Here is a 26,038-nt window from a genome sequence, read left to right as displayed (position 1 = left end):
TATTGAATGGATATTTCGCACCCAAAACCCTTGAACTGCAATTTTACCATTACTGGTCTTTACCTTTAACAAAAAGAAATGTAACCCTCTCCAGCCATCATTTCCATCAACAGCTGTCCATATCAATGCACAGTCCCTCTCTGGCATTCCAAATAGTACGAAATGTTACGCAACGCCATCTGCTTCCCTAAGTTCTCTATTCACTCGTTTGCAAAAATATGCAAGCATTGGGCTTTGAAGCCATGCGTGGCACCGACAAATTAAGTCATGTTCATGAAAGATGTATTTAGCTATAACATATAAAATGCAGAATTCACAACATTATGACCAATGCAACTTTCTATTAGTCATCAAATGCGTTTTCCGTTCTCGGATAGCTCTACTGAAGACATGGCCATTTTAACCAGCGAAATCGACCAAGGAAATCATGAGTTAGAGCGAATGAAAGATTTTCATAATCATGATTTTCTCATCTAATTATTTACATTTTCCGAAATTTTCCGAAATTTGTACATAGCTAGGAAGGTAGTCCAAAGGTTTATCTTCCTAAAGAACTAAATGAAATTGTGTTATATGTTTGCGCATTTATTGATTTAGGGCTAGAAGTTGTCAAGTTAGCACCACTATTCACCCAAAGTACGGGCCGGCAAAGCAAAAGCCGCCGTGCTCGCTGGGCTGGGCTGTGTGTGGAAAGGGAGGACTTAGTGCTACTAGGGAGCTGTAAGGTTTTGGAGGGGGATTAAGGGGATTACGGTAGGGGAAACAAAAGACGCGCGGTGCCACGGATGACTTCAAAGGGGCCTCTTGGACGGGATCTCCATTCATTACAGCTTCCTGCTAGAAGGTTCATTTTCTCCCCTTTAATTCATATGACACCTCAATCAGGAAAAATAAGTCAGGAATAACAAAGTTCTGTTTGTTTCAAGTAATGCTTGAATTTCCATAATTTGATTAAACGAATTCGTTTTCGCTGGCTGCCTGCCGTAGCAACAAGCAAAGTTAACAAAAGACTTAACTCCGTTTCGTTGACGATGCGCCATCAGTAAGACCCCGTTTACAGTGGGAAAAGGGTCAGTGCCAGGCCTACTCGGCCACGCAATTTTGTGCGTTTACAGTGGTAGACTCGGCCGCGGCCTAAATTGTAACCTTTCAATATTTTGTCAGATTGGCGCTCTGCATGTATTGTATTGTATTTCGTAATGAAAATTACTTTCGCTACCACTCGTCTTATAACGCGAGCAGTACACAGTGCTTAATTTTACAGGAGGCAAGCGAAAGGAAATAGAGCAAAATTTCCCTGCAATTCTATTATGAACGTGTGCTAAGCTGGGGAAAATTACATACCATTGTCTATGCTAGAATATTAGTTTAGTCTTAAATATCTGACATAGCAACTTATATGTTGATATTGTTTGTTGTATTGTAACAGGTGGTAAACTTTGGTAAAGTAACATGCCACTTTGTCAAGTTGGCTCATTGATGACTGACAGGTGATGTCACAAGGGGAATGAGATCTGGAGGTTTTGGGGTAGAGCAGCAAGTTTGAAGAAAAAAAATATTTCAAAAAATATTTAAAAATCTATGTAACAAATTCAGAAGTTTACATATCAAAATATGAGATGTATGCAGGAATGCACAGCAAGAGGAATACACTTGTATTTCGTAATGAAAATTACTTTCGCTACCACTCGTCTGATAACGTGAGCAGTACATAGTGCTTAATTTTACAGGAGACAAGGAAAGGAAATTTAGCAAAATTTCCTGAAATATCAATCAAAATTACTCGAATGGGCATGTGTGGGCACTAATCTGACATATAAAATCATAAATAACTGTACGTGAACAAAAAACAAAAAAAAAATCACTTTTTATTTTCGTGAGCCAGAAGTAGTCGGAAAAGTGTCACATTGCAGGGTTTTAGGAATGTAAAATGTTACTATTTTTCACAAATTAAAACGGCTATTGTTAGCAAATTTCTTGACACACTCAGGCATTTGTATTCATATTTTATCATCTGTTCGATTTTCCCCTTGTTAGTTCAAATAAAAAGTGAAATATTAGCGATATTTCTGTTTAAAAAAACAACTACTCAAGCTTTCCAATTATTTTGGCGGCTTCGAACTCGGACATTAAGGCAACGGCACACTTGTAGATTCTATTGTGCAACCATGGACCTAATACAAATGGAAACTGATCGGTACCATAATATATTCATGCACTTGACTCTGTCAAAATATCATAGTGACATTCCAAACATGCTTCCAAGCTTTGATCTCATGACGACCGCCGCCAGTCAGCCCAAAGAATCTGAAGAAATGTAAAAGGTCTTTTGTCTGTGATGATGCGTGATTACATAATCATTATTGTCGCGTCAAATGAATGTCCTCATCAACTTGAATATTAGGGACTTTTAGATTTGCGTGGACTGATAGGTATGACGTCCATTCAAGGCAGTGCATTAAAAGGACGTCGACCGTAGCAATCCACATTGTCTTCGTGCGAATCTAAAAGTCCCTACTATCAGGTGGTGGTGGTCATGATGTGATCAAAGAAAGACTCTCATTATTAGTCCATTTATAGAAGGGTCCATGGTGCAACCTTAGAAAACGGCAGCTGCATGGAAAAATGTGTTTGTAGTTTGGACTCCAGCTCTTAAAACTCCTTGGTCTGATTGGTGACTTGTCGCGAGCAGTGCTATTGATCAGGACAGTTTGGCCAACCCGGTTTGCGTTGGACAACATATGGCGACTACTGCTTTGTTGGGCAAGCACAAACAAAATAATAAACACCATGTTGTGACCCAGTGAAACCAAGTTGGCCAAACTCTGTGTATAGATGGCTTTGGTCGCGAGGGGTTCCGACATGCATGCTCGCCGCACGTTAAGGGCGCTCGGAATGTGGGCTTTTACTGCATTTCCCTAAAAGAAAAAAAAATCACTAACGACTGACTTCTCAATCCCGTCCGATAAACATGACTTCATTGTTGTGATTGTTTTGATGTTGTTGTTGTTGTTGCAGTTTTTGCCAAACCTAAATATAAAGCAGGTTTGTACACGTAATGAAAACTTATTAAAATAAAGTAAATTCGTTACATCACCATGAAGAAAGTTACTCCATCATTGGGGGGGGGGGGGGAGGTGGAATACGAATGATATTTCTGTGATTGACATAAATTGCTCGTTCCAACCATTTTTAAAGACTGTAACAAAATTAACTATCCTACGGGGCCTATGACTGATTTCACCATAGGTTCATCAATATTTCATCAATATTTCACCCTTCTCTTCTACCATTCACTTTTTGGAATAATTAAAAAAAAGTTAAACTGAAATATGAACAAGTATGAAGACAAACATTACTGAAACTCATAATTATTAGTAATATGGTTAAATCATTATCATCATCACTGTTTTTCCGCAGGTGCTGGCTTGTCAATGGCCTACATGCCCACAATCCTTGCATTGAATGATTTCTTTCGGGAAAATTTCGTTTTGGTGAACACAATCACGTTATATGGCCACACCGCCGGATCCATGCTGCTCCCTATTGTAACGGAAAGGTCTTTTGAAGCATATGGCTATGCAGGGGCGTTTATTATCCTTGGCGGTATCGCTCTGAACCTTGTCGTGTGCGGTACAACGATACGCAAGTCATTAAGAAACGCCGCTACAAATGAAGGCGAAATTCATGATGAGGTGAAGGAGAAACGAAATTGCCAATCTGAAAAGAAATTCTTAGAGAAAATTGAAGAAAGGATTCATAAACCTGAGGAGGAGGATAGTGGAGAGTGCATTTCGGAGCAAAGAGGTTTAATTCAAACCGAGAGCCGTTGCAAAAGTAAGCATGAGACATCAACAAATGCACGCTCATCGTGGACCACACCCTTCTTTCAGACCTGTAAAGGGTCTTGCGGACTACTAAACGAACGTCTAATTATCTTCGCCTTGCCTATTACTTTCTTGCAATATTACACCGTTTATGCATGGATGCTTTTTCTGGTCCCCCACGCTGAACAGCTTGGCATCCCTCCTTCCAAAGCAATCTTCCTCTCCACAATCGGCGGAATAGGTGGCATCGTCGGTCGAACTGTTTTCATCATCCTCGTCCGCAAAGGGACCAACGTCTATGTTATCTACATCGCCGTATGTCTCATATGCACGATATCCTTTCTGTTAGACTTCGTCAGTTCTGCCTACGAGGTGCTAGCTATCTTGGCCTTTGTACAAGGGTTCTCCTTTTTCATCGAGGATGCTATTCCGTGCAGTTTCTTCAAGGATGCAGTCTATGACGATAAAAATGCTGACATGGCCATTGCTCTAAATTTTTTCATGGGAGGACTAGGGGCGACATGTGCAGGAGCATTCACAGGTGCGTAAATTGTAGTCCACTTGTGAAGTTTTTGAAAATCAACTCAAGGACAATACATAATTAGAAAGGATATGGGCACGTGTCCAAATAAAAGGGGCACTTATAAGAAATGAAAACGGGAGCCCATTAAAAAGTTAAAGGGGGCATCTCTCATATTTTCTTAAGGGCACTCACCGGAGATGAAAAGAGGCAATTAAAACTGAAAGAAAACCAACGAATCTCAGATTTGAATATAGGCAATTATATTAGGTAAAGGGGAACTTATCAGAGGTGGTAAGAGGCATTTCTTTACCTGAAAAGGAGTAATTAACCTGAGATCGGAATGGTGCACCTATTTCAAAGGAAAATGGGCTCTTATTGAAAAAAGAAAAGAGGCATTTATCAGAATGAAAAGAGGCGTTTAAAAATAGAGGGCACTTATGAGAGGTGACAAGGGTCAATCATAAAATATGAAAAGGGGCACCAATCAGAAGAGGAAAGGGCACTTATAACAAAAGAAAAGGGCACTTGTGAAAGTTAAATAGACGCCTCTCAAATTTGTATAGGGGCAATTATCATCGGTGAAGGGGCATGTATTAGAGGTGGTGAGAGGCACTTAAAAGACTGTGAAACGGGCACCTATTGGAAAAAATAAAGTTGGAATTAATCTTAAGTATGAGTGGGCACCTTTCTCAATTGACAAAGTGTTAGAAGCGGCCTTGACCCCCGCCCCCGGCTCCGCCAGCTGTGTCCCATGACTAACACCATTAAGTAGTGTACTGGAATGGCGTATTAGCAGCTCACTAGAAATGCTGATGACAGAAAATAGGGGCATTTACACTGTGTTCCAAACACGGCAAAAAATGCCAAACCGGAGCCTGACCGCGATGTTACCAAGGGCAACTACGCTTTACCGCCAAAAATGCCAAGCCCGAAACATTCCAAAACGAAGTGTGATCTTTTGGCGTGTTTTGGCGTGTTTTGGCGTGTTTGGCAAGTATGAACGCTCGCAGTTGTAACATCGCGATGTTAGGTCACGTGACTTTGGGAGCGGAGCTAGATGTCGTCCTTGAAGAAAATAATAGAACGATGTAAACAAAGAAAAACATAAGAGAAGGTGATAGAAGGAAGAAACAAAGAATAACATAAGGAAAGACAGAAAGAGAAAGTGATAGAAAGAAGAAACAAAGAATAACATAAGAGAAGGTGATAGAAGGAAGAAACAAAGAATAACATAAGGAAACATAGAAAGAGAAAGTGATAGAATGATAACAAACAAAGAATAACATAAGAGAAGGTGATACAGAAGGAAGAAACAAAGAATAACATAAGGAAACACAGAAAGAGAAAGTGATAGAAGGACGAATCAAAGAATAACATAAGGAAAGACAAAAAGAGAAAGTGATAGAATGATTAAAAAGCAATGAATAACATAAAGAAATACAGAAAGAGGAAAGTTTTTGCATCGGAGTGCCGCGCATGCGCATTACCAACTTTAACAGGCCAAAACATCACTGAGTGTTTCAGTCGGTGATGTTTCCGCACAAGTGTAAACGGGTGCGAGAAACATCGCGATTTTTCAAAATGAGGTATTTGACAGTATAACTGCGCCTAATAATGGAGAAACCAGTGTCTCAAGGTTAATTTCATGGTCACCCAGGCGCATTTATACTGTCAAATACCTCATTTTGAAAAATCGCGATGTTTCGCGCACCCGTTTACACTTGTGTGGAAACATCACCGACTGAAAAGCTCAGTGATGTTTTGGCGTGTTTTAGTAGGTAATGCGCATGCGCGGCACTTCGATGCAAAAATTTCCTCTCTCTGACTTTCCTTATGTTATTCTTTGTTTCTTCCTTTTGTATCACCTTCTCTTATGTTATTCTTTGTTTTTTATCATTCTATCACTTCCTCTTTCTGTGTTTCCTTATGTTAGTCTTTGTTTCTTCTTTTTGTATCATCTTCTCTAATGTTATTCTTTGTTTTTTATCATTTTTTTATCACTTCCTACGCTTTGTCGTTTAGCATTAAAACTCCCTGACTGATAATTATTATTCTGTTATCATGATCATTTTGTAGGTTATCTGTATGATATCACCCAGTCGTTCACGAAGGTGTTCATCATCGGCGGCGTCATCAAAGCCCTCATGACCGTCCATCTCTTCATCGTAGCGATCCTCATCAAGAGACGACGGATAAGAAATAAGCTTCCAGTCTGAACACAAGTGATTTAGGAGGGGGTAAAACCTACCCACCTCCTCTGTTTTGGAAACGTAAGATGCATACGTTTTGGACACAAGTATAAACATTAATCCTCCTTCTTTTAGCTATTGGTTTTATTGCATTTGTTCATTAATTTTTATACTAATTCCTCTAGTACCTAGACAAATTGTTTTATTTTATTACTCGTGTTTTTTTGACCATGCTTGCATATCTTAAAATTGTATGAATTGTGTCTGCGCTAATCTTATGCAAATTTCTACATCCGCCCCTGCTATAAAAGTCTGTTATTATTTCATTTTTGTTGTTGTTGGATGTCTTTACTCTGTGATCTTTCGAGAACTCTGTTTTGTAAATATTACAAACCGGTACTCCTAATCACAAGCTTCATTATTTGTATGATATCAGGAATCATGCCTCCACAATTTGTATGTAAATGTTTTTTCTTCTAATTTGTGATAGAGAATACGGAAATGGGGGGAGGGGATTTATATATTACAGTAAGTTTTCGATCAATCTTAAGGGTTTAAATTCGGGGATGAAATTAATCTTGCTTTTTGATACAAGCATTTTTATGTATAAATATTATCATAATCAACTAAAGTTTTTAAGAGAATGTTCTGGGAAGAGGTGCAAAATAACTTGTGAGCGTAATCATTGTCATTATGCAAGTGTGGAAGAACATCATGTAAAACATGTTCCATACAAAATATGGGTTTTCGAATGGCTTAATATTCGGAAAAAATTGGAATTGTTTTTAAAAGTAATACAATCTAATTTTGATGTAAGTGATGTACACAAATATCGGAGCTACAGAAACGCATTAACGACTGTTCTTCGCAATACCAATATAAATAATTGCAGTGGTATGTTAGCTGAGAACAACAATAACACAAGTAAAACGTGGAACATCATAAATAAATTACTATCTTGGAGAAATAATGGTAACGAAGGTTCTAAGGTAGAAAAAAATGATAAGGCGTATTAATGGAAATGATGAGGTTCTGACAACTGATTCTGAAATTGCCAATGTATTTAATGATTTTCTTTGTAAACATCGGTCCAAATCTAGCATCAGCAATACCAAATGTACTCACATTTTTGGAAGATTATCAGAATAATAGTGTAGATCAATCCCTTTTTTGGAAACCGGTCACAATGAAGGAAGTTAATGACTACACGTTGGCTCTAGATGAGAAGAAAGTTTGTGGTTACGAGAACATTCCAGTTCGCCTGATTAAGGATGGTGCATCTATTTTGGCTGAACCATTAACACATATCTTCGATCTTTCATAGGAAGCAAGAAATTTCCCTGATCCAATGAAAATTGCTAAAGTCACTCCACTGTTTAAGAAAGTTAATAAACATGAAACAGTGAATTGTAGACCCATTTCTGTCTTACAAATTTTGGGTAAAGTATTAAAACAAATGTTAATGTTCGATTGACCAGTTTCCTAGAAACGCATAGCATTTTATATCACCATCAGTACATTTTTAGAAAAAAGAATAGTACTAAATTATCAGTAATTAATCTTATGAATACGGTTTTGAAAAGTATAGACAAATGATGTGTTACGCTTGGTGTGTTTCTTGACTTTCAAGAGACCTTTGACACAATAAACCATAACATATTATTTAAAAAGCTATCCTATTATAGCATCCGAGGACATGCACTAAAATGGCTCGAAAGCTATCTTAGTGACAGAATGCAGTTTGTGAAATATATGGAGTCATCATCATAAAGTAGATATATCAAATGTGGTGTACCACAAGGTTCTGTCTTAGGACCAACTCTGTTTTTTTATTTCTATAAATGACCTGCCAACTGTGACAAATTATTTCAATATCAGACTATTTGCAAATGATTCTAATATTTGTCATAATTTTCCCAAAGGTGTATATCAAATAGATGAGTGTGAAGTAATCGAAAATTTAAAATCAATACAGAAATGGTGCACTGCAAATAAGCTTATTATCAATGCGTCTAAAAACAATTTCATGTTCATTAGTAGTTGTATTAGAAAGACCGTGCTTAGAGGGAGATTAAAAATATCTGAGGCATAATTAAAAGAAGTGGAGGAAGCGACATTTGTTGGTATTACCATTAACATACATTTAACTTGGAATTCACTTACAAAATCTGTTAATGACTGTATACGGAGAAAGGTCGGTATCCTCCTTAAATTACGGCACTTTGCCCCTAAACATAATGATTTTTTATAAAGTTCTGATACAGCCACATATTACATATGGCATCGAGGTTTGGGGTTGTACTTATAAATCACACTTGAATTGTATATTTTATACTCAAAAGATGGATGTACGTGCTATAACTTTCAAGCCACATCGTTCTTATACTAATACACTGTTTCATGACCTCAAATTGTTGAATGTTTTTAAATTGCATAAATTATCTATTTGTACTTTTGTGTTTGATTTGATAAATGAATGATTACCTCATTCCTTAAAACATTATTGCAGTATGATACAACATGAATATTCCACAAGACAAAAAAAAAAAACAGGTCGATAATTACGTCTTCCTTTATTCAAAACAGACCAAGGACAATTTTCTGTTTCGTTTTGACAATTACGTCTTCCTTTATTCAAAACAGACCAAGGAAAGTTTTCTGTTTCGTTTGTTGGAAGTAATTTTTGGAATATGCTTCCTACTGATCTAAGAATTTATAGATCAAGAACCTCTTTTCGTAAACAAAATACAAAATTAATCTTAGGCAAAAACCAAGAATTATGACCTTGTAATTGGTAGTTGTATATAGCAACCAGTCTCGTTTTTTAATTGTTATATTATACACAAATCTTGTTTATAGGATTTGGAAACCCTTCGTGTATTTTGTCAATAAACTTTATTTTAGACTTTAGAGTGTCAGACTCGACTAGCACATGTGCTATTTTTTACTTTTTTTTACCATTGATCACAAACTCATTGTAAATAGTCATTGTTTTAATCTTGACACTAACATTACTTATAAATAATTGTTTATATTTGTCATAATGTACATGTATATCGCTGTAGAACATGTATCATTATAATTCATGTCATTTATTTATGTTTTATTGACATTATCATTATCATTGTACATTTGTATATATCTTTTGTTTCAATGTTTTCAATGGTGGTGAATAAATAAATTCAATTCAATTCACTTCAATGTAAATATGGCATATAACATCATAAAAATCAGGACAGATTTTTGTTCCACATTTTCGTGTAGTCCCCTATACATATCTCTATGTACAGTGCTTGTAACTTTACCAAGACTGGGCCAAATTCTTTATCATTTTGATGATTCCAGAACCTTGCAGTACACACCAATACTTATATGCTACATGATAAAAAAAAAATTCTGATCGATTCCACAACGTAACATCTTTAAAGTTGTTGCATAATCTACTCGTATTGCCTCATTTTGATTATTGTTCCTCTGTGTGGTCACATCGGTATCAGGATCAAACGGATAAACTGAAGAAAGTTCAAAAACGAGGTGCTAGAATAATTTCAAACAAAAGTTACGAGACTCCATCCAGTGAATTGATTAGCAATCTGAAATGGATGTCAATTGAAAAACGTTTTGAATTTCATCGTTTTTGTATGATGTACAAATGCACACATTAATTGGCGCCATCCTTTTTACAAGAAAGTTTAATTAAAATAAGTGACATTCATCAGCATAATGCGATGCAGGCAGTTGAAGGTGTACTTTTTGTTCCAAAGTATAAAACAGAATGCTTTAAAAAATAGCCCCCTCGTTTCTTCAATTATGCCATGGAATCAGTTGGACAGACCATTGGCAATGGCAAGCTCTGTGAACACCTTTAAATACATGTTTAAACAATCTTGCATTATCGATTCCCAATGAGGTAGAATGACAAGAGGAATTTTGTTTTTATAGTCTATGTTTTCTTAGCACTGAATGTAGGACGATATAACGCTTTTCAAACTTAAAGAATGATTTCATATACATTTGTATCTTTAATGCTATTCAAGAGTGTACATTTAATTGCTATACTTGATTACATGCATTAATTTGTCATATTATCTAGCAATTTACTATCCTGTAATATATTTTGCTGTTGTTAACATGTATATAACAATTGAACTCTCAAAGTATATGTAACCTTTTTTCAAAGTCTAATACTTACCGAAATATGTTTATAGTTACTTTTCATCGGATTTAAAAGCTAATTACTGTCTATGCTTTAATGTTAAATTAAAATATTATAATTATGCAACAACGTTTTCTTGAACGAAAAGCAAAGCAAAACAAAACAAACAAACCATTATTTTATTATGAGGATACCAAATACTTTGTATATATGTTTACTCATGTTCTTACTTATTATTATATATTGATGTTATTAATTTATGTTCAAGGTTTTGTTATTAATATTATTATCATACATATATTTCTTAAACTATAATGTACTTCATTATGCATAACAGGGCCTCATGGAAGACCACCATTATTGGTAATAGTGAGTCACCCTGTCTAAATATCAGAAATAAATAAATAAATAAATGGTTCTTTCACAATGCAATCGCATGACCAGAACTCAACTTTATCTTAAACTCAAACGTTCGCACACATACCACCAGTCGTTCAATAGATTATTACTTACAAAATCCTGCAATTATTTTGGCCCACAAGTCAGTAAGACATCATGGACAAATTATTTGGAACTCCTTAAAAAACTCAAAAAGGCAATGTTCATTAATATTTTCCTGTAATGCATCTCTTTAAAAAAAAAATGATATTGAAATATCAACATCATTGACTTCAACATTCAATAGGCGTTTGTTGATATCTCAAATTTCGATCACAGTGCAATTAAATTTTGCTATTCGTACTGTTTGTTCCTTTATTGAAAAGGGATATTCGCTAATCACACTTACCCACACACACACAAACACACGCACACCCACACACACCCGCGCGCGCACACACACACACACACACACTCACGCACACAAACAAAACACAACTCATACACAAAATGGTATGAACACATTTTCATTTAGATTTAAATATAAGATTTTTCTTTTGAGGCCGCCATCCTATTCAAGCGCCGCTTACAATGGCGGTCTCCTGCACTTTTCCACAGATAGTGAGAAAAGTCGTTTAAATCAAATGCACTAAATTATAGAAATATTAAGTTCGTTGTTAAAATTATAATAATATATTACTTTTGTTTCTTTTATAGCGCATTTCATGTCTGTTTACAAGATTCGGTCATGTATATAAAGTATGCTAAGATCATGAAAGGAAGATGAATCAGAAACATATATATAAAACATTGAAGAACTTACAAAGAGATAATTTACAATATTACTTATTTTTTAATACTATTGATGTGCTAATTTGAAAAGATTAATTGTGAATTTAGATATTAATGTTTCAATATTAGATATACAACGTAAAGGGTTATTATATGTTTTTTATGTTGACATGCAGTTACTATTTGTATATTTGTAATATTCCTTACGTTTAAATGTTCTTTCTAATTCAGTTATTGTATTTGGCAAAATACAGAAATAGAATCAAATCAATTTCAAAAGTCTTTAATTTTTGAGTGTGAACGAATCAATCGTAATAGTAGCTTTTGCAATGTCCAGTTAAAGAAAAGGGACTGTTTGTTTACCTTGTAGTGACCAAACTCGTTTTTACCTTTTCAAAACTTGGTTTTTCATTTAAAAACACCGTACAGCATATTGGGTGTGTCTAATTTAAAAAATACGTGTCAGACTCGAAGCATCGTTACTTTAATGGTCACGTGGGTCTGTGTACTTACGTTAAGGATAAAGTAGTCCCTTGATTATTTATCTATAAATTGTTTGTAGGTAAAGTTAATGTACCGTAATGAAATTATGATATTTTCTCATGTATGTTTTATTGTTCTATCCTAAAATTGGTTATTATACTTAGTTCAGAAGGATGTGCATTCATGCTCGAAAAGTAGTCCTTACGAACGTGCGCTATGTCAGGCAAGGCCCTGATGGGCATTTTATATTATGGACATTCGTTCACTTGCTTTAAGCGAAGCTGGTTGTTTTACTTTTCGCCAACCGACACGCTTAAGCCGTCAATGTATTAGCCTGTTTGTGTTGCACCATTTATACAGATATGTAGAGATAATTGAATATATTTGATGCTATTGAGTTTTACTTTGCTACCAGTGTTGATGAAGCCGCAATATACGAGTCGGTTCATTAATTGTATATTATGTAATAAGATGTTTTATTCACTGTACGGTAGAAACGTACCGAGGCATGTTATTCTTCTGTTATTTACGGGATTTATGAGTAGTCTGTAAGTATCAGACTCGGTTTATTAATCGTGGGGATTTTACAACAAATACTGATTTAAATGTAAAAGTCCATAGTATATAATTGATGTTTCATGTTTTGTCCTACTTTAGCCGCTGAGGCGTAACTTGAGGTGTCTTTTATAAAACCACGCTACAAAGCTACAACAGACGATGACGTAGTATTATTTCTTACTCGTGTGACATTTATTTTAGGGTGAGTTTGCATAGGAATTTTTATGTTATATATTCAATAATATTGATTGGAGTCATGACTGTTTGATATCTGTACGTGCATTTACATATAATATTGAATACTATGTATTTATTTCTTGGTTTCTTAATTGCATTTCAATGTATATGAACTGAACTAAACTGTACTGCATTTGTCTACAGAAATTTAATCACAATCAATTGTGATGACTGGCATGATTTTTATAATGTGATTATTGTACTTATGATGCTTTTGTTTCATCTATTGTACAATGCAGGGTTTTCCGTTTTTTATTCATTAAAAACGAATAAACTTCATTCAACTTCACCACAGCGTCCCATACTCTTCATTTTCGTTTGGCTATGATTTAAACCGTGGAACATGCGTCCCACAACCTCCTGGACCACTTTATGACCAATGTAATAAAAATGTGTTCTGTTAGGTAACACCAAGGAGTTGGAAATCCTAACTTTTTTTTTGGGGGGGGAGGGGTGTTTCACAAAACTTGTCATCAGTGACAAATGAAAAATCTTGCTATAAGCTACTGATATCCTTGCTTCTGATTGGTTATCATCAGATTTGTCACTGATTTTTGTAATTTGTCATTGAAAAAAGGCTTTGTGAAACAGGTATCAGGATAAAACACATTTAAAGAGATTGTTTCCTCAATTTTCGTAATGTAACCAAATTTAATGCATAAATCTTTTCAAAGTGCCTCATTACAAATTATTTCACCTGTTACGAATACAATTATTTCGATAGTCATAGTCATAGAGGAGTGGGGATGTATGGGTTTGAAAGCTTCTATTGTTCATTATTCTGCTCCTTTCTGCAGGAGAACGAGTTGAATGATGAGGAAATTTTTACTTTTCCCCCACGCAAGTATTCCGTATTTCAAATGAGATAAGGTGAGTCTATATTGCAAGTTTGCCAAATAACACCTTTATTTCTCGATATGACGTGTGTTTTCCATTTTATTTATTTTCAAAACATATCCCTAGGAATTTAGTTTTGTTCAATTTAAGCAAGGATTGAATTGTCTAGTATTATTGGTTACGGTAAATGTTCTCTTGCATTTCTGAATAAAATGAAGTTTGTCTGATTTATATTAGGTGACAACTTGTTTGAAAAGATCTAGTTAATAACATTTCGTGGTTCATTGTATTCAGGAGGGTTTTGTAGTTTTTATTTGGAAAGAAAAGGTTTGATTCATCAGCAAAAGTGAGAAAAGACAGAATATTCGAACAATCCTTGAGTCGTTGATAACAACTTTTATCATCACATTTTATATATTTGGAATTTTAAAAAAAATCTCCCCCCCCCCCGCCCATTCAGCGGTTGGCTGAGTCGTTGAGAATTTTTCTGCCCGATTAAAAAATGTTAACCCCCCCCCCCCCCCTTTGAAAAAAATCCTGCGTACGCTACTGTGTGTTGATATAAGTGAATCAGATCAGGACTCTCAATCATAACCTTCAACACCCAAGCAACCTTCACAAGCTATAGTGTCTTCAATCTTAATGTAATTCATTGTATCAAACTGTGCAGTGCAGGCGCGGATCCAGGATTTCTTAGGGGGGGGGGGGGGGGCCAAATTTGAAATTATGCGAGCCAAATATTGGTACGTTATGGTGACCAACAGTGACGTAATGGGGGGGGGGGGGCGAGTTTCCCCCTCCCAGGCTTTGACGTTTCATTATATTATTAGAGAAAGAATACGATTTGTTGTACCGTTCTCTAAAATAATTCTCGTCTGAATTTAGTTTTTCTCCTCCCGCGCGAAGCGCGGAAAATTTTACGATTTATTAAATTATTAGAGAAAGAAGACGATTCGTTGTACAGTTCTCGACTCTTAATCCTCGTCTAAATTCAGTCCCCCCCCCCTCCCCCTCCTGCGCGAAGCGCGGAAGCTTTGACGTTTTATTAAACTATTAAAGAAAGAAGACGATTCGTTGTACCGTTCTCGACCCTTTATCCTCGTCTGATTTCAGTTCCCCCCCTCCCGTGCGAAGCGCGGAAGCTTTTACGTTTCATTAAATCATTAGAGAAAGAAAACGATTCGTTGTACAGTTCTCGACTCTTAATCCTTGTCTGAATTCAGTTCCCTCCCCCTCCTGCGCGAAGCGCGGAAGCTTTGACGTTTTATTAAACTATTAAAGAAAGAAGACGATTCGTTGTACCGTTCTCGACCCTTTATCCTCGTCTGATTTCAGTTCCCCCCTCCCGTGCGAAGCGCGGAAGCTTTTACCTTTCATTAAATCATTAGATAAAGAAGACGATTCGTTGTACTGTTCTCGACTCTTAATCCTTGTCTGAATTCAGTTCCTCCCCTCCCCCTCCTGCGCGAAGCGCGGAAGCTTTGAAGTTTTATTAAACTATTAAAGAAAGAAGACGATTCGTTGTACCGTTCTCGACTCTTAATCCTCGTCTAAAATCAGTCCCCCCCTCCTCCTACTGCGCGAAGCGCGGAAGCTTCTACGTTTCATTAAATCATTAGAGAAAGAAGACGATTCGTTGTACCGTTCTCGACCCTTTATCCTCGTCTGATTTCAGTTCCCCCCCCCCCTCCCGTGCGAAGCGCGGAAGGTTTTACGTTTCATTAAATCATTAGAGAAAGAAGACGATTCGTTGTACAGTTCTCGACTCCTAATCCTTGTCTAAATTTAGTTCCTCCCCCCTCCCCGTCCTGCGCGAAGCGCGGAAGCTTCTACGTTTCATTAAATCATTAGAGAAAGAAGAAGATTTGTTGTACAGTTCTCGACTCTTAATCCTCGTCTGAATTCAGGTTCCCCCCTCCCGCGCAAAGCGCGGAAGCTTTTAATCTTCATTTAATCATTAGAGAAGAAGACGATTCATTGTACCGTTCTCGAAAATAATCCTCATCGGAATTTAGTTCCCCCTCCATCCCGCGCGAAGCGCATAAGCTTTTACGTTTCATTATATAATTAAAGATTCGTATTACCGTTCTCGCCTCTGAATCCTCGTCTCAATTCAGTCCCCCCCCCCCCTCCTCCCCTCCTACGCGAGGCTTTGACATTTTATTATTAGAGAAAGAAAACGATGCGTTGTACCGTTCTCTATACTCTTAATCCTTGTCTGAATTTCAAAGAGGTGGGGTCGAGGCGGCGGAGCCGGCCTTGGAAGCTCAGGGGTTTTAGGCGTTTAATTAAGGTCAGATGAGCATATTTTTGTGTATACCTTATTATTTTGTGACACTGGCAAGTCATATTTGGCGTGGGGTCCAGGGGGCGGAGCCCAACAAAATTAGGGGTTTTAGGCATTAAATTACCGTCAGATGATCATCTAAGGGCCCGCCGTAGGGCCCTAGATGGAATCCAGGGGACAAAGCCCCCGGAAGCTTAGGGGTTTTAGGCATTTAATCACGGTCAGATGAGCATATTTTGATGCCTCGAGGCTCTCGATCCCCGCCGTACCTTGGGCCCTGACATGTAGGAATCTCAAGAATCATATTTTTTGCCTGGTTGTAAATTTAGGAATTTTTTTATTTTCCAACAAACACATACAAACGTATAATTTACTAAAAAGTGAGGAAAAATTTCGGAAATTATGTCATTTCAGCATTATTTTTGTAATACACCGTTGTGGAATCAGAAATAAACCACGTTTGAATTTGATTTCCCCCAAGCCCCCCCCCCCCCTCTATCAGTACGCCAGTATCTCCTCTTTTCCTTTTTTTTCTTTCCCTTTCCTTCCTTCTCTCTTATTTTTTTTTGATTGGGGGGGGGGGGGTTAACAGCCTGGGAGGCAAGGCCCTTTCGGCCCCCCCCCCCGATCTCCTTCTTCCCCCTTTACTTTTCTTCTTCCTCCTCTTTCTTTCCCTTTTTCTCCTTTTTCCCTTTCTCCCTTCTTTTCCTTCTTCTCTTTTTTTTTTTTTTTTTTTTTTGCGGGGGGGGGGCCAAGGCCCGCTTGGCCCCCCCCCCTGGATCTGCGCCTGGTGCAGTGTAATCGGCCGTGGCATACAAGCAACTAGCTGTAAGCACTTTCTTTAAGGGAGTTTACAGATAGCAATGACCCCAAATATCCACAGATCTTTTACACATGAAGAAGTTCCACTTTGAGCATCTTGGAATAATAACTGCCAAAGTCCTAGATGTGCTTCATGAATACCTTTTGTTTGACCTCTTGAAAAGAATACTTCCACCTGCGTATCATATAATGTACCGTTGAAGCATAAATGAATAATGTTACATAACTTTCATGAGCGCATATCCAGTATTCATCTCTGTGGGTTTTACCATTTGGGTACAAATGACCTATATCTGCCCATGCGCAGATTGTATCTGTAAACTCCCTTATTGCCCAAACCGTGTGTCCAATAAGGACTTTCCTGTTCCACCCTCAATCAAAGCGTATGGACAAATAGGATCGTCGACATAGCTATTGCAGCATCTCTTTTGCCCACACCTTTCGGCATCACCTTAACTTAACAAGCGGTGCTTCAATCAAGGTCTCCTCGTCTTTCTTTATTCTACATTGTAACGTCGATCTGGCGCTGCTCAGTGGCTGCCGGGCTCACGATCAATTGGGCAAAACATTTTCCATTTTCGGTTTAACTTAATAAAACAAATTTGGAGTGGGCTTTAAAAAAGATTATTATTATTATGATTATACTCTATTACATTTTGTTACATGTGATTTTCAGAAGACAAATAAACTTGCTACTTGATACTTGATACCAACTTATCTCCGTCTTCTGCGTGATCCTCTATTTTTTCGCGACTCAGGTCATTTCATCAACTTCAGCGAAGAAGCATTTTTTGCCTCGCATTTAGCGAACTGAGAATATTTCTACATCGCTTATAAATCGCCGTGACTTGCTTTTAACAACGTCTTTTGTAGATTTATCAGCGGTTTTTCTCAACTCGCTCAGTTCTCTTTCCACATCGCCAGAGGCGGCCACCTTTTTTTTCTCGCTGTATTGTTTACTTCTTGAGCCGAGGCCTCCGGTATATCAATAACGATTTTTATACAGCGTGCATATACTATTTTGGACTCCATTTCGTCTAGCGATTTTTACTTCATCAAAGACCGACTGATCGGATATTAAGAATTTAGAAGTCAGATAATCCGCTAGGAATTTTGTATAAGATTGCCCGGGGACTTTAATCAACTTTCAAACACTTCAGCTGTGGGAGTCAGATTATGCTACCGTCGGATTGATATGTAGCCTGCCTGCAACGCTGATGTACCTATTATGTAAGTGAAAACGTGATATATACAAACTATCGGTAGTAATATTAGTAGTGGTAGAAGTAGTTAGCGGTATATGTAGTAGTAATGATGATATTATTATTTTCTTGTAATGACGATGATGATCATCTTCACAATAATAATGATAGCAATAATATTAATGATAACTATACTAAACAGATGATGATAACAATGACAGTGACAGTTATCGATGATAATGATAACCATCATCATAATCATCACTGGTGAACATCAACGGTAGCATCATAGTACTAGTTGATGTTGTATAGAAGTAAGTAGTAGTAGTAGTAGTAATAGTAGTAGTATTAGAAGAAGTAGTAGTAGTAATATTAGTGGTAGTAGAAGTGGTAGTAGTAGTAGTAGTAGTAGTAGTAGTAGTAGAAGTAGTAGTAGTAGTAATATTAGTGGTAGTAGAGGTGGTAGTAGTAGTAGTAGTAGTAGTAGTAGTAGTAGTAAAAGTTGAAGTAGTAGTAGTAGTAGTAGTAGTAGTAGTAGTTTAAATAGTATTTGTTGTTCTTGCTGTTGTTTAGTAGTAGTTACTGTTGTTGCTGTTCTTTTTGTGCATAACCAGTGGGCCTGTTTTAATGATTTAGGATTGTATTTTTGTAATTCGATGACTACATGGCACCCACTAACTTTACTTTGATAATTAGTGGCAATTAACTGGCAAATGTTGATTGATATCTTGCCATTGGAAATTACTAAATATTAGGAGAAATTAAAGACATCATCATCATAATCATCATCAATCGTACAGCTCGGTGGGGGGTCTCCTCATATTCGGGCAGCAATCTGTTTTAATCGTATTTTCTTTTTTAGTATAATTCTGACATTAAGATGATGGGGAAATTTCTTGAAGGCTTCAGATAAGTGTTTACGTTACACACAATCCCCTATCTCATGTGTTTTATTCTTTAATTTTAATGTCTTTTTTCATTGTTTGTCAATATCTTAGGTCCATTTGTAACACTTGTTCTGCCGGGGACCAACCATCGTGTTGTTGCTATGTCAGGTGGATTGTTGTGTGGATCATGTATTATTGCCTGCGCTTTCTGCAACAACGCAGTTTCTGTAGGAGTTTGTCTCGCATTATCGGGTTAGCTAAATATCTTGTTGCTTACCTTTGTAATTAATTATTTTATTCTACTGCTCATTCTGTGAGTCTGTACCTACATGCTGGTAGGTGTACATAGTTAAACATTCAAAAAGTTTCACTTGGGCTCAACATGGCGTCCATCCTTTTGTCTTGTGGTTGCCCCCAAAAAGTAGAATTTGCCATATTGTGATCAACTCGAACCGAGTTGGCTGAACTCTCTTAAGCACGACACGATGCACCGAAGTGTTGGCTCAGTCAGTAGAGCGTCTGCCTCACAACCGGGAGGTCGTGGGTTCGAACCCCGGCCGCGTCATACCAAAAGACGTTAAAAGATGGGAGTTGTTGCTACCTTGTTTGGCGTTCAACAATAAGGGTTAGAGCAACGTCGATCTGGCGCTGCTCAGTGGCTGCCGGGCTCACGATCAATTGGGCAAAAGAATTTCCGTTTCGGTTTAATGAAATTTGGAGTGGACTATTAGGCTATTATTATTATTATTATTATTATTATTATTATTATTATGACTCAGGGAAAAAAGAAGAAAAATATAGATTTTTGTCGGAAACGCAATAGTCGCTAGCAAATTTTTCTTGACAAAACCTATATAGTCCATATCTGATCTTATCATGATAATTGTTATCACCACTATTATTGTTTTAGATATTATCTATATTAGTATTATTAGTATTAGTACTATCAATACTAGTAGTACATATGCAGTAAGTAAGTAGTATTAGTATTATTGGTAGTAGTTGATGTAGTTGTATTATTTGCAAGACAAAACTCTCGGGAGCAGCATTGAATGTCAACTGGACAGACCATAAGACAAATATATACAGTTGTAGAGAGATAGTATACCAATCCAAGTCAGACAGAGAACACCGCCTCTTTTCAGCTGTCATTGCCAGAGGAACTAGGGGAGGGGTGTTTCACAAAGATTCTAAGTTTAACTTATCTCTAAGTTGGACTTAACTATTATGGAAAGCCGTTAGCATCCTTGAAAATATATTTTTTAAAAGTTATTCTAAAAGGCATGATTCAAATCATTCATATTTTCGATTATGATTGAGATGTTATGTTCTTAATGTGGAATTTATGAAAAGTCTAAAATACTTGAATTTTATATACTTTTGAATAAACTTTATTATAAGGTTACAAATAGCCTCTATAATGTTTAATTCCAACCTAGAGTAAAGTTTGACTTAAGATCTTTGTGAAACACCCCCAAGGGTAAATTAATTCAAAAAAAGGTAGGCTACAAGGGAAAACGTGCTAGAGGTCGTTCAGCCGTTGGAAAAAACAAACTTGTCTACCTAGGCACTCCCAAAGATATTGGAGAATAATTGAATAAGGGAGTTTACAGATACAATCTGCGCATGGGCAGATAAAGGTCATTTGTACCAAAAAGGTAAAACCCACAGAGATGAATACTGGATATGCGCTCATGAAAGTTATGTAACATTATTCATTTATGCACCAACGGTACATTCTATGATACGTTAGTGGAAGTATTCTTTTCAAGAGGGCAAACAAAAGGTATTCATGAAGCACATCTCACTATGAATATGACTGACAAAGAAAGCGGAAAAAATATACAGTTCCTCAGGTAGACAAACGAACATCCCTTCACTGCTATTATGTAAAAATTTGTAGAACAGGTGTCACATGCATATTCATCTTTTTACATAATAGCAGTGACGGGATGTTCCTTTGTCTACCTGAGGAACTGTATATTTTGTCCGCTTTCTTTGTCCGTTATATTCATAGTGTCTAGGAATTTGGCAGTTATTATTCTAATATGCTCAAAGTGGAACTTCTCCATGTGTATAGATCTGTGGATATTTGACGTCATTTGTAACCATTTGCTATCTGTAAACTCCCTTATTGGATAATAATTTTCAAATCATTGCGAGGACGCTCAACCTACAATTAGTAGTATCATTATCATAAGTAGTAGGCCTAATGCTTTGTTATTCTCATCATTACATTTTTGTTGGCAGGTGTTGGCTTGTCAATGACCTACATGCCCGTCGTCATTGCATTGAATGATTTCTTCAAAGGACAATTCGTTTTGGTGAATACAATAGCGTCATACGGCTTCATCGCCGGGTCCATGGTGCTCCCTGTTATCATGGAAAGGTCATTCGAAGCGTATGGCTATGCAGGGGCGTTTGTTATCCTTGGAGGTATCGCTCTTAACCTTGTCGTGTGCGGTGCAACGATACGAAACGCACCATCCAACGCCGCTACCAATGAAGGTGAAAGTCACGATAAAGTGAATCAAGAATCATCAGAGCAAATAGAAGGCATCCACTATGAAGATGAGGATAATAAAGAGGAAGAAAAGGAGGAACATAATGCGAAGAAAGAGAACGAGGAGAAGGACGATAGTGAAGATTGCGTTTCGGAGCAACAAAGTTTGATTCCAGCCGAAAGACGTACCATAAGCATGCAGGAAACATTACAAAATACACGCTCATCATGGACAAGTTCCGTCTTTCAAACCTGCAAACAGTCTTGTGGATTAATCAACGAACCACTTTTTCTCTTTGCTCTCCCGAATCCTTTCTTGGTATATTACACCATTTATGCATGGATGCTATTTCTAGTGCCCCATGCTGAACACCTGAACATTCCTCCTTCCAAAGCAATCTTCCTCTCCACAATCGGCGGCATAGGTGGCATCATCGGACAGACCATCTTCATTATCCTCGTCAGCAAAGGCATCAATGCATTTGTCTTGTACATCGCTATAGGTGTGATCTGCACGCGATCATTTCTGTTAGACTCCATCAGTTCTGCTTATGTGGTGCGTGCTTCCTTCGCTTTTGTCCAAGGGTTCTCCTTCTTCGTCGATGATGCTATCATGTCCAGTCTGTGCAAGGATGCAGTCTTTGACGAAAGGAATTTTAATATGGCCCAGGCTCTCTGTAATTTCATGGGAGGATTAGGGGTGACATGTGCAGGAACGTTCACAGGTTCGTAATTTATAGCCCAATCTTTCATTTGAAACACGATCTCAAGAACATTTGTGAAATCAACATATGGACAATAGCCCATTACAATAAGCGAGTTCGTAATTAGGATTTGCGCAATTGCAGATAAAGGTCATTCGTTACTAAATTGTAAAACCATTGAGACGAATACTCGGATCGTGCTCATGAAAGTTATGTAATCAGTATTCATTTATGCACCAACAGTACATTTATCTGATACACAAGTATTCTTCTCAAGAGGTAAACAAAAGGTATTCATGAAGTACCTCCCACTATGAATATGATGGACAAAGAAAGCGGACAAAATATACAGTTCCTCAGGTAGACAAAGGAACACCCCCTCCACTGCTATTATGTACAAATGTGTAAAACAGGTGAATATGCATGTGACACCTGTTCTACACATTTGTACATAATAGCAGTGAAGGGATGTTCCTTTGTCTACCTGAGGAACTGTATATTTTGTCCGCTTTCTTTGTCCATCAAATTCATAGTGTCCATCACTTTGGCAGTGATTATTATAAAATGCACAGGTGGGAAGTATCCATCGTGTCTATGGATATTTTTGGGTCATTTGTACCATGTGCCATCTGTAAACAATATGAACATGACTGACAAAGAAAGCGGACAAAATATACAGTTCCTCAGGTAGACAAAGGAACATCCCTTCACTGCTATTATGTAAAAATGTGTAGAACAGGTGCCACATGCATATTCACCTGTTCTTCACATTTTTACATAATAGCAGTGAAGGGATGTTCCTTTGTCTACCTGAGGAACTGTTTATTTAGTCCACTTTCTTTGTCAGTCATATTCATAGTGAAACTCACTTATTATGTATCACCATCATGATTTTCTTCGAGTTATTGACTGATAAAAGGTCATCTGGCCCATTGCATCGCGCTACAACTTTTGTATGGACAGGACTATGGTTAGTCAGTTTTTTTCTAATCCAGACTGTATTTTGTCTTCATTTTTACAACTCGTGTTACCAATAGCAATCACCCCCATCTCTCATTCTTATTTCTTCTTAATCCCCTTCCTCTATGCCCCTCCCTTTTCATCCCTTCTCCGCTACTGCCTTTATAAGATCCCACCCCCTTCTCTGTCTTCCCTTCTTTAACCTTAATATAATCCGCTTTCCCATCGTTCGCTTTACCTTCCCCATCGAATCTACTACGCCCCTTCTTCCACTCAACTTCCCCAACCCTTTCTATTTGTCCTCTCCCTTTTCCTCTGACATTCCTTCTCACAGCTCCTCACATCTCTCTTTTTCTATCCTATTTTTTCTAATCCATCATGCCATCCTGCATTAATCTTTCTTGTACATGTTTAGGAATTATGTTATGTTCGTTATTTTGTTTGGCTAATATATATTTTCTAGCGGAAGGAAAAGCAAAACAGTTATGATGATGAGCATGGAAACAAATAAACAGGTTTTTTGATTAATAAACTGATCATTGTTGTATAATCTGACTTAGATACCAACTGCAGCTTTCCCGATATAAAAAGATAATGTATAGGCTTATTATGATACTTCTATGAGGAAATGGATTTTAAATTTGTAATTTGTCGATTATTAGGATGTCATCTTTTGTTCAAAGCAGTGTTATTAGACCTACCATTCGAACCTATACGTTTTGCGACCAAATATAACATTTATAAATTTAAGTTATAATAAAGTGAAGCAATAATTATATATACAGTGTCAAAAGTGTACGGTATATTATATCTGCTGCGTGAACGTTGATCGATTTGTTTTCATGCCGCAATTTTACTTGCAAATATAGGTTATGATCGAAACTGTACCTAAGTATGCTTTGCCATTTAACATTGCAAATCCCTGATAAATACTTTCAAATATGTTATGTTCATTTCCCAGGTTATGTGTTTGATGTCATCCATTCGTTCACGAAGGTGTTTATCATCATCGGCTTCATCCACGCCGCCATGGTCGTTCATATCTTCATCGTAGCGGTCCTCATCAAGAGACGACGACGACAAGATGTCAGCTTTCATTTCGACCACTGAGGGCTATTGGGATGGGGCAGACCGCTCTTTTGAAATGTTTCAGGGAGGTGCCCGTTAATATATATATATATCTTTTAATTCTAACCTCCCATGAGGATGTTTTATATTCACCGCTTCGCTTCGAGGTATAATTAAATACATTATTTAACCAAAACAGAAACAGAAAAACATAGTTTGACTATCTCACGAAAATGAAAGAAGAACAAAAAAATATACATAGAAAAATAAAAAAAAATAAATGTCGTAACACTTACATTGTATATTAATCTTCTAAAACACATTTACTACCCGCCAATTAAAAAACAATTTGCTCGTTGAATTATTCTTTAAAGTCACTTGCTTTTCAATATGAAAATTAAATTTTAATAAATGTTTAAAACATCTACACGATGTGTATGTGGATGTTTATAGTTCCTGTAGCTGTTATGATATACATATATTTTACATTAAGATTGAACAAAGGTTGTAAAACAAATTCGTGTCATTTCGTTTGTATCTCAATAATAAAGGCACAAAAATGAAAGTTATATAAGTACTGGTAATATATTTCTAACAGGCTTGAAACTCTGACCATTGTGGCCTTACATGCTCACACTACTCCAACATATGTTCCATTGTTTCAGGGAACTTTTCACAAAAAGTACATAGTTCTGAGTACCCCAATGTCATTCCCTGTAATATATAAATAGTTAATTCTCCACTTGAAATTTCTTCTTTTAATTTCACAAGTCGATATTAAAGGTAAGATATGTACATTTTCCTAATCATTATCTGTAATATCAATATTCATTGTAAATTTCTTTTGAGAAGTATTATGTATAAACATATCCAAATCTAGAAGTATAAGACCTATATTTGCTCATTTAAAACTTAGTTAAGAACAAATTGAAAAAAACTGAGAGAATTATTGCTTTTAAACGTAATTTGATAAAATTACATAGGAAAAAGTAAAATGTTTTGTGTCAAGAACTGTAAGGAAATTAATAAACATGTATTTCATAAAGGGTTTTAAGTAGCTAGGCACCATCTTTATACGACTGTTGATATAGTATTGTATTATTGTGTATGGTTGCTCACTTATAGATGTATGAGTTATTATTAGAAGTATATTTCTTTCCAAAGGTTGATTCATTGTTTACCTTTGCGGTAGATGAGAATTGTTGTTTTGTGATTTTATTGTGAAGAATGATGTACATGTATTAGAAATGGCAGTTATAAAAGAATAATAATTATTTAGAATATTGTTGATGTCATTATCCTAAATATGATGTTTCTTCATATCACTTCATCAGTTGTTCATTTAAAAACAATTTCCAGGTATTTCATCTATTATGACTTCCAAGACTTTGATGTTTTTTTCTCTCGCATATTTCTGGGAGAATGAATTGATAAGACAGCTAGGTGAACGGGAGTCCAGATTCTGCCTAGTCCTCTATAATTCCCCCAAACACTTGATTCAAGCCGCCGAAGATGGCGTTATCAACAAACTCCTAATTATGCTCACCAGCCTGCGCTGGCGGCGTATATTTTGTTTACACAACTGTTTAGCCACATCAGTCAAATATACTGTGCAAACGACTAGA

General features: G+C 36.7%; 2 protein-coding genes across 2 annotated transcripts; both read left to right on the top strand.

The window, feature by feature from the left end:
* The first annotated feature begins 7,725 nt into the window (after positions 1 to 7,725).
* Positions 7,726 to 21,956, top strand: LOC105444884 (monocarboxylate transporter 3-like). Its single transcript, XM_030993837.1, has 4 exons — positions 7,726 to 7,813; positions 19,290 to 19,430; positions 21,429 to 21,879; positions 21,944 to 21,956. Exons 1-4 carry the CDS (start codon positions 7,726 to 7,728, stop codon positions 21,954 to 21,956), a joined length of 693 nt encoding a protein of 230 aa, XP_030849697.1.
* On the top strand, positions 21,879 to 24,700 carry LOC105439688. Its single transcript, XM_030992583.1, has 2 exons — positions 21,879 to 22,406; positions 24,307 to 24,700. The coding sequence occupies exons 1-2, from the start codon at positions 22,025 to 22,027 to the stop codon at positions 24,453 to 24,455; spliced, it is 531 nt and encodes a 176-aa protein (XP_030848443.1). The 5' UTR covers positions 21,879 to 22,024; the 3' UTR covers positions 24,456 to 24,700.
* Positions 24,701 to 26,038: the final 1,338 nt, after the last annotated feature.

Source organism: Strongylocentrotus purpuratus, unplaced genomic scaffold (assembly GCF_000002235.5).
Source record: "Strongylocentrotus purpuratus isolate Spur 01 unplaced genomic scaffold, Spur_5.0 spur5_scaffold_20, whole genome shotgun sequence".
NCBI lineage: Eukaryota > Metazoa > Echinodermata > Echinoidea > Camarodonta > Strongylocentrotidae > Strongylocentrotus > Strongylocentrotus purpuratus.
Note: the sequence above shows the minus strand (reverse complement) of the source record. Positions and strands in the feature narration are given on the sequence as shown.